Consider the following 9,962-nt stretch of genomic DNA (forward strand, 5'->3'; position numbering starts at 1 on the left):
CCGTACTCGCGACGTTTCTTTTTTCTTTACCGATCGACCGATTCGAAAGAGGCGCGGACAACTTCACTCCGATGCCGCCGCGCGACACGAGCGACATGACTAAAGACGAGTCCAATTCAAACGCGACGATCCGAAAATGCAAAATCAGAATTATATAATATGTATTAAACGCTGACGCGATAAATTATATATTGTTAAACACTTAAATTATTAAATAATCAATTCTATTTGTTAACGAAACGACATTATAGTTGATCGCTAATTAAATTAATCGGAGCTTAATCAGGTCGTCTTTACAAAGAGCGTGACGTTGATTCTCTTATCTTTAATCGCATTGATAATTGCCAACGTGAGAACGGTCAGAACGAAGAGAGAGAATCCGATTTTATTTTCTTCGGGGCGCGTTTGCAACGAAGCCGACGGCGCTGATCGCATAACGAACGGCCGACCAATCCGCGTCGCGCGTGAACTTAGCCGCACTCGCGGCGGACGAATCCGACGAATGCGGCGCGACGCGCGACGCGCGACGCGCGACGCGAGAAACGAGACAGACGGGAGTGCGAACGGTGCGAACACTCCGACACTCCCTACGGAGTATACTGGAGTATACGGACTGTAACTGTAGTACGGACGGAGTGGTGCGTGCGCGTCGGTGTCGGTGCGTTCGTTTGATGGATTGCCATTTATGGTGATCCCGAGTGACGACGGGGAAACATCAACCAAACATCACGCCTGGGATGCTGTAGAATAACACGGGGGGAGGAAAAAAACGAAGGAGGAAAGACGCTTCGTCTTGCGCAAATAAGTAAGCGTTCGTCGCACGCTTTTCCCTATTTATATATCTCTCTCTCTCGGCACGAACCTCCGCCGCGCTTATCGTCCGCACGCACGGGCATCGGAGTGATGATGCTCCGCAAATATAAAGATGACGGCATCGCCGTCGTATGAATAAGCGGCGGTGTTCGCACGAAGGGTGCGCGTCGCGCGACTGGGCAGTCCCCGGTCGATCGTTCGACCCGATCGCGATTCGCGTTGCGAAACGGTTCCCCGAGGGAAAATGGGAACGAAATCGTACGTAATCCGAGTCGCGTCCCGCTCCATCGGCCCGTTGAAAACTCATCGCGCAGACTTTTCTCCTAACTCTTTCGTCTGTCCCCCCAGCTACTTTTCCCTATTCTAACGCTGCATCGACTGTTCTTGGTTTAAGTTTCTTATCTCCTTCTATTTTTTAATTATTTTTCAATTATTTTTATCTATGCGAATGTTTTTTGCTAGGTCAAAAGATATTTATAGGCTTACCCGCGTTTTTGCAGAATGTTCGGCAGCTCAAAATGGATCCTTGTGTTGGGGGTGGTAGCGGCGAGCCTGTCGGTCTCGTTCGCGCAAATCTATCCACCTCCTCCAGAGAGGCTGACCGGCATGAATCCTTGTATCGGTAAACAGACGTGCCACGAATGCATACAGACTCCGCATTGCGCTTGGTGCGCAGCACCGGTAAGTTTGATCAAAAGTTCTTGTTTTTTCCCTTTACGGATAATGATATTTGATATATTTAATTTGAGGTTTGAGCGATACGAATTTTTAAGTGGTTTTGCTTTTTTGCAGAAATTTCCAGAGAAGAGGTGCTTCCTCCCGAATATCAATACCAAAATATTTGCGACGTGTCCTCCCGAATACACGTGGAACCCAGACAATGTCTTCGGTATGCTGCGGCACCGGAACTTAACGAAGGGTGGTTACGCAGCTGGCGGCGCGGCAGGAGGAGGACACGGTACCGTCGATACTTCGTACTCCAACTTTTCGTCTTCCGGCTCGTCGTCTTCGCATTCTCGCAAGGAGAGTTGGGGCGGTAGTGGAGGTAGAAGGCAAGAAGCCGTACAAATGTGGCCGCAAGAAGTTGATCTGAAGCTCAGAATAAGTAAGTTATCGTTGCTTGTTCGAAGAAAAAGTTAAACGTGCGAATGTGTTTTATTTTATTGATACGTAATTTTTTTCAGACGAAGCTTACAGAATGTCCTTCGCTTATTCCCAAGCGGAAGATTATCCCGTCGATCTCTATTACCTTATGGACTTGAGTAAATCCATGGAGGACGATAAGAAGAAACTGTCTGATTTGGGCCAATTATTGGTCGAGAGTATGAGTAAGATTACCAGCAATTTCCGTTTGGGTTTCGGTAGCTTCGTCGACAAAGTCGTGATGCCCTATGTCAATACAGTGCCAAAATCGTGAGTCTCGAGATTTCTCGTCGTGCAAAGTATATCGCGCTGTCACCGGTACTCATTTTTTTTATCTTTAATCTCAGTCTTATCGAGCCGTGCGATGGTTGTGCGGCGCCTTATGGGTACAGGAACATCATGAGGCTTTCTCAGGACACGAGCAAGTTTGCGGTACCGAAATATCCATAGATAAATATAAACAACGCTCAGATGAAGTATAAATCTACGTAATTTTGAAACCAAGATCTCTATATAAATCGAGATTAATTCTACATTTTAGTTCTCTAAATTCAGAAGAGCTTCTAAATTAATTTTCGATTCAACGTAATCGAAAATCTTCTTCTATTGATTTTTCTAGAGAAACAATCTTGTTTACAGGGATTAGTACGCAACGCGTCGGTGTCCGGCAATCTAGACGCGCCAGAAGGTGGTTTCGATGCGATCATGCAGGCGATAGTTTGTCGGAATCAGATCGGTTGGCGCGAGAAGGCGCGCCGACTGTTAGTATTCTCAACGGACGCTGGTTTCCACTACGCGGGCGACGGCAAGCTGGGTGGTATCGTCAAACCGAACGACGGCCTCTGCCACTTGGATATCGGTGGTACGTACACTCACTCGTCTCTGCAAGATTATCCGAGCATCTCGCAGATCAACCTGAAGGTGAAGCAGAACGCGATAAACGTCATATGGGCGGTCACCGAGGAACAGATCAACGTTTACAAGAGACTGACGAAGCATGTGGAAGGTTCCTTCGCCGGCAAACTCTCGGACGATTCCAGCAATGTCGTGGAACTGATCCGCGAGCAGTACGACGCTATCTCCAGTTCGGTGGAGATGAAAGACACTGCCAGCAGCGCGGTCAAGGTCAAGTACTTCTCGAGTTGCTTGGGTACCGGACCGGCTGTCGAGACGTCGAAATGTGAGGGACTAAAAGTCGGCACGAAGGTGGAATTTATCGCGGAGATCGAGGTCACCAGTTGTCCGGCCAACAGATCGGAATGGAAGCAAAAGTTTGACATTTACCCGGTAAATCGCGTCATTATGCAAACATGATCGGTCAATCGGAAATATATACCCCAGTTAGTTTTTTTATTTTTTTTTATTTTTATTTTTTATCTTCAATATTTATATATATATTTTTTTTATTTTTTGATTGCGTAATGCATTACGTCAGTCGAGCTACTGTTTTCCAGGTCGGTATCAACGAGACTCTCACGGTGAATCTGGAGATGCTGTGTGACTGCGAGTGCGAGCGTAAAGGTCATATGTACGAGGAATACTCATCCGAGTGCAACGGCATGGGTACGCTCAAGTGTGGCGTCTGCGAGTGTTACGACGGATTCTTCGGCAAACACTGCGAATGTAGCTCACACCAGGAGCTAACTGGCTTCGACAAACACTTCCAGTCGTGCCGTCCCGACAACACGACCCTCGTGGACTGTTCCGGTCGCGGCACGTGCGCCTGTGGCCAATGCGAGTGCGAGGAGCGAGAGAATCCGGAGGTATTTCCTAAATTCTCTAGCAGATCGATAAGTTCTCGTATGACGGATATTTATCTTCCGTTTAACCTGCGCATCTATTATCAAATCCAATTTTTTTATTTTTTTTTTTTATTAATCAATATCTCAACAATACTTACACTTGATGAAAGGTATATAAAAAATGCCTAAGAAAATATAACGAAAGGGGAAGATGGGTAAAATTAGAAATGAATGAAACAAAATGAAAATAAAAAACGGAACAGATATATAAATAAATGTAATTGTTGCGTCGTAATAATATTTACGCGAGGAATATTTGCGGCATCACGAATTTAGACTCTTGCAGATAATATCGGGACATTTTTGCGAGTGCGACAATTTCTCTTGCGATCGTGATCAGGGTAAGCTCTGCTCTGATCATGGCACTTGCGAGTGTGGTCAATGCGTCTGTAATTCTGGCTGGACCGGACCATCCTGCAACTGTAGGTCTTCCAATGATTCCTGCATCGCGCCGGGAACGACGAATGGTGTGCTCTGCTCGGGCCATGTAAGTAACAGCAAAACTACGCTTACCATTTAATCTTTCTTTTCTGATATTCAGAATTTTAGTACGGTACCGTTAAATATAATATTTGTTATACACACGCTCACACGTTTCAATGATTAAAAAAGAGAATTGTGTATAGTTACAAATTTAGAAAAGCTAGGAGATTTTACGCAAGACGTCTCTCATTTTTCGCTATATATAGGGCGACTGTATTTGCGGAGAGTGCATCTGTCACGAGGAGGGCAACATTCGATATTCTGGCAAACACTGCAATAAGTGCCCGACCTGCCCGAGTCGCTGCGAAGAGCTGAAGCCCTGCGTGCAGTGTCAGATGTACGGCACTGGTAACTACAGCGAGCCGGAGGAATGCGCGAGGAACTGCAAAGAATTCGTGCCCGAGGGCGTGGAAACGGTGATCGTCGATGTGGACAACGACGAGGTGCCATGCTTTGGCACGGACGAAGATGACTGCAAGTACAACTTCGTCTACTACTACAACGAGACAAACTGCCTGCAGGTGCGCGCTCAGAACGAGCGCGAGTGCCCGCCGCAAGTCTACATGCTCGGCATCGTGTTGGGCGTGATCGCGGCGGTGGTCCTGATCGGTCTCGCATTACTACTGCTGTGGAAACTACTGACGACTATACACGATAGACGAGAGTTCGCCCGATTTGAAAAGGAAAGGATGATGGCGAAGTGGGACACGGTACGATTTGTATTTCTCGTATCGCAAACCGTGATCAGATCGAGATTTTAAGAATTTGATTTCAATAAAACTTTACTCTGAATTTTTACTGCAAACGGAAAGAAATCTTGAGTACCTTAAGTAGAAGTACCTTGAGAAATCTTGAGTAGAATTTATTATTTATATGCTAATTATTTTAATGACATTTTCCTTTCGCTCACTTTACAGGGAGAAAATCCGATCTATAAACAGGCGACTTCCACCTTTAAAAATCCGACCTACGCCGGAAAATAACGTGTCTCGAAACGGAGGAGAAGATAACGCGTGAGATTTTCAAGAAAGAGATTTTCGAATAATTCGCAAACAATTGCGAGTGCCGATCACGCGCGATTTGGTATCTTGTCTCGAATTTAGCAAGAGTTTGAATTACTCGAAACCTCAACGGCATAACGAGGTATAAAGCTAACGTTTTAGCGTATATAATTATTTAAAGGAACTAATATTTAAATATATATATACGTATACTCTATTTTTTGTTGAAATATTTGTAAAGAATGACTTAATACTGCCATATAACATAGACTGCATTTCGAATGCGCGCGCGCGCGCGCACGCGTAAAACGCGCTATTTGTTTACGAAGTCGTAATGTTACATTTTATTGCGATCACGTTTTAAGAACCACGCTAGTTGGACTAATTCTGAGAATCAAGTGCCTTTAATGTCATTATCATGGTAATATCACTACCAAGCGTGCATTAACTCTTGATTTTTTTTTTTTTTTTACGTTTCTTACGATACACGTAATGACGTACCAGATGTTACTCGATGTGTGAGATATGTAATTCAGAGATGATAATTCAGAATCTGGAGAAAAACAAGTCGATACGATTTATTTCGCTTTGTCACGTCAGCTATTTTCTATACGCATTATATGCTGAGTATTACTATTTCTGTATTAGAATAAGTTTACGTTATCACTTTGAAGATAAAAGAAAATCATTCAACAAATATTAGAAAATTACAAGTTATACCGGAATTTCAAATTCTACGTATTGTTTTTTCATATGAAACTTGAGCATATATGAGCATATACGTCTCGAGGCAATCACAGTTATAATAGCTCGAGATTTATTGAAATGCGAAAGCGACTGTAATTCCAGGACGAAGCGAAATAGACTGTGTGTGTGTGTGTGTGTGTGTGTGTGTGTGTGTGTGTGTGCGTGCGTGTGCGTGTGCGTGTGCGTGTGCGTGTGCGTGTGCGTGTGCGTGTGTGTGTGTGTGTGTGTGTGTGTGTCAATCTTTTATTTATTCTCCAGAGCTAGGGGAGGGTGGGGAATTCAATCCGAAGTGTATCGCACACATTAAATCACATCTCGTACATACTATGTTATATTTGCTATACATGAAAAAAAAGCATTGTTCTAATTTTTTCATTCAGAAACGAATAACTATCGAAGATTTTACTATTTACGCACTATTTACCAGTGCAATCTATAAGCTACACTTTACACAGCGAAATTTGACGAAAATTTGCATTTACCTGCGAATTTTTTATCCCGTAACGTAATTGTTTTAATCGTTAAAGTGTATTTTTACGCAACCAAGAAGGACGCGAAAGTGTTTATGTAGGAAATTGTATAAATGTACAAAGTACTGTCCGAGACCCGAGTAGAAGTAAGTTTACTCTCCGTGTTATAACGTTAGCTCGACGATGATAACTGCACGCGTATGACTCGCGTATTATATATATTTCGTTAAAATATATATATATATATATATATATATATATATATAGGATGCTCCTTAATTAAATGTCAATTATGGGGTGAATTCAGAATCAATGCAAGGAAAGATGTCGGATGAAACTTTAATTTTCGAATCGTAACAAAGTAAAAAAAATTTCTAAACGCGCGTCCTATTTTCGCTGCAATTTTTCGAAGACAAATAAGAAACGAAGTTGGAAAGTATTTTGCAGAATTGGAGTTTTCCCACACTCTCTCTCTCTCGAAAAGTCGACGAAATATATCTCATTTTTCTTTCTTGTTTTCGAAAGAGAAACAATTGCGGCGGAAGGCGGACTCGTTCGATTTGCCAATAAAAGCCTGAACGACCTATACGCGAAACGTTCGTCTCGTCTCGAGCTGCAAATTCCCCCGTAAGTAAATTGACATACAACCAAGGGCTGACCCGTACGTCACGTAGTCAATCGGTTACGATATTTCTAACGTAGGAGGAGTGGAAGTAACGAGGATTCCGGAATACATCAAGTATAAATAATTCCAAAGGTAAACGGTTGCGCGCACGACAGCTGAATTATTTATTTCAGTCTTCTCTCTATTCGCGAATCTCACGAGGAGCCAGATCGATCCGGAAGGACTTGGGGGTGCAGCGTGGCCTTCTCTCCATTGTGCCACGAGGAAAAAGAGACTAATAATAGCGCGGTAGAACGTGAAATTGCGAGCTCGCGCGATCGTTGTACCCACGTATCGCGTCGTTCGTCTCTAAACCGTTTCACTCTCTTTTTTATGATTTTTTAACGGCTAATTTTACGGCACAGCTAACCGCGTCCTCACGACATTATTAATCGCCGTTTTTCTTATTATATAACTTCAATAACGAGAATTAATTATAATCGATGTTACTCCACGTGCGACGTAGTTCGCAGACTCGATAGACTATATGTAAACCTTGTGCGAGGACTAATAAAGACGATGCGTCAGTAAGTTAGCAAGTTTCCTCATTCGCAGGGAGTTGCTCGGGAGCCGTGGGGAACCGCCAACAATGTTTGCGGGTCAGAATTGGTCAGAATAGTAGGCACGGACTAAGGGTGAAACATCGATTTACGGCAAGATTAATAAAAATACCGATGTCTCCATCACGGCCGGCGCCGCGGCGGCCGCGCGCGTATTCGTGCGTATCGCAACGCGAGCGTAAACACGAGCGTGGGGAACGAGGAAGAAGAAAGGAGAGAAAGAGAGAGAAAACATGTTGGATTATCTGCTCGTACGCGCTCTCTCTCTCTTTTCTTTCACATCGATCGGCTATTCAGCCGAGCCTTCTCGCGAGAATCTCTCAATTCCGTGCGCAGGGGAAGATATCACGGACGTAATACGGAACGCGATATCTTCCCTTTGAAACGATCACTTCCGGGGCGTTATCAGAGTCGTTAGCGTTTTTCTTCCCGGGGGAATCACGCGAGCGTCCCGACGAAACGGGACGATTGCGCTCGAATCGCGCGTGACATCGTTTTGAATCGTTTACGAATCTCGGAAAGGTTTAAATTCGGAAACCGACGATAGGTGTTCGTCGACGAAAGACACGCTGCTGAACCGCGTCACGTGTTTTTTCTCGTTATCTCATCCAATCTATTTATCTGACGGAGAGATATGCTTAATGCGTATTCGACGATTCATCTTAACATTTGCTTCCATAGCCGTGCTACGTTCTCCGTTAATGCGCGAGTGCGAGTGACAAGCCAGGGACGATGTGTTTCGGCGTGACGCGCGAAAGTTGTACGCTTTATCTCTTTTGGTACACGTAATTAGAGTCAACGTCAGTTTCATAAACGCCGCCGCGCCGGTGCGGTAAATTAATGTCACGGTTGGACGACCGGTTTTCTTCGCAGCTAGGAAAATTAATTAATTATTTACATCGAGCAGAAATCGTAGGAAATCTTACGAGCGCGAGACTCAAAGACTGCAAAAATGGGGCTCACGTACGTGGACAACTCTCCGTCCTCCGACAGTCTCGACACTCGACTCTCCTTTTGCATCAACGACTTGAGAAAAAACGTCGAACTAGGTACTGATACATCTTGTATTTCGTTTCACGTTTCTAATCCCTCCTTTTATTATTTCTCATTCCTCCAGCAATGACTGACTAAAAAAAATAATAAATTAAATTAATAAATTAATCTCTCCGCCAATATTTGTCACGGATCAAGAGGAAAGGGATAACTTTGAGCAGCAAAATTTCTATTCAAACTCTTTTTGCAATGGAACGAGGAGATAAGAGATTTCCTTTCGTAGACCATCGTAAAATTGAAGAAATAAGAAGATAATACGAAACTCTCACGATTGCGTCAGAAAGAGATAGGAGTGAGGGGGCAAATCGCTATAAAGAATCGAGGGGAAACTGACCTGTCCCACTGCCCCCCCCGCCCCTGTATCCTTAAAGTTTAAAACGCCAGGAGGAATCGACCGATCGCTCGCGCGATTAATTAGCTAGTCGACGCGTTCGTTCAGAAAATGTGCTGGAGAACCCGTCGCAGAGCTCGAAACATTTTAACGAAACATTTAACATTTTTCTCGAGAGACAGACACGAAAAAAGAAAGCGACAGCAAACTGGTTTTACCGATATTTGAAAAACATGTTTTCCCAGCTAGTACGCCATTCGTAACGCTCGAACACAGGCGCACCGGAATGGTTAACGAAGAAATATAGCGCAAAATAACAAGAACGAGAAACGAATGACGAACAAGAGAGAGACGAGACTGATCGAACAGCACCGAGAAAAAGCCAAGTAGAGCAAGCGATATATTATTACGCATCAGGTGCGTTCGCGTGGGAAGAGATATGAAATGTTTCCCTCTCATACGCGAGAAATCTATTTTTGACTCTCGTCACGAAAACAAAAATACAAATATAATCCGCGCGTAGCGCGTACACTCGGGGCTGTTATGTTTCCAACGTAAATTTAGGCGCACTCGTCGAAAAATGCGAAACGTACGCTTCGGCATGTGACGCACGAGGCAGGAGTTTACAGGTTGATAGGTACGCGCGGGAAAAGGAGAGAAGGGAGGATTTCGTCATCTTTTTCCAAAATTCTCCGATTTCTCGGGGATCCCTCCCTTTTCGAACGCAGGATCACGCGCGACGCGTAGGGTGTCGCAACAAGCGCGAACCGCGAACTCGCGTGCAACTGTCGCGCGTCGTGGACGCAGGAAAAGTGGGAGAGGGAGAGGCTAGGCGCTGGAAAGAGCGCGACGCACATATATATATATATGTATAAACGAAATAACGCTAGAGCGT

General features: G+C 44.3%; 2 protein-coding genes across 2 annotated transcripts in view; one reads left to right on the plus strand and one right to left on the minus strand.

Moving 5' to 3' along the window:
* Dnalig3 (DNA ligase 3) overlaps nt 1-1,317 on the minus strand; it is a 33,090-nt gene extending 31,773 nt beyond the window's left edge. Inside the window, exon 1 of the mRNA XM_077423364.1 lies at nt 1,300-1,317. The gene's annotated coding sequence lies outside the window, so the exon portion shown is untranslated. The remainder of the gene's footprint in view (nt 1-1,299) is intronic.
* Nucleotides 921-7,658, plus strand: Mys (position-specific antigen beta subunit myospheroid). Its single transcript, XM_077423373.1, has 10 exons — nt 921-1,071; nt 1,314-1,494; nt 1,606-1,918; nt 1,998-2,226; nt 2,304-2,388; nt 2,596-3,243; nt 3,411-3,719; nt 4,045-4,245; nt 4,448-4,951; nt 5,159-7,658. The coding sequence occupies exons 1-10, from the start codon at nt 1,058-1,060 to the stop codon at nt 5,222-5,224; spliced, it is 2,550 nt and encodes an 849-aa protein (XP_077279499.1). The 5' UTR covers nt 921-1,057; the 3' UTR covers nt 5,225-7,658.
* Nucleotides 7,659-9,962: the final 2,304 nt, after the last annotated feature.

The sequence above is a fragment of the Temnothorax americanus genome, unplaced genomic scaffold, assembly GCF_048541705.1.
Source record: "Temnothorax americanus isolate GAGA-0224 unplaced genomic scaffold, ASM4854170v1 Scaffold78, whole genome shotgun sequence".
Lineage (NCBI taxonomy): Eukaryota > Metazoa > Arthropoda > Insecta > Hymenoptera > Formicidae > Temnothorax > Temnothorax americanus.

Coding starts and splice junctions, on each gene's coding strand:
- Mys (XM_077423373.1), top strand. Junction 1,919..1,997: donor TGATCTGAAGCTCAGAATAA/GTAAGTTATCGT, acceptor AATTTTTTTCAG/ACGAAGCTTACAGAATGTCC. Junction 4,246..4,447: donor GTGTGCTCTGCTCGGGCCAT/GTAAGTAACAGC, acceptor CGCTATATATAG/GGCGACTGTATTTGCGGAGA.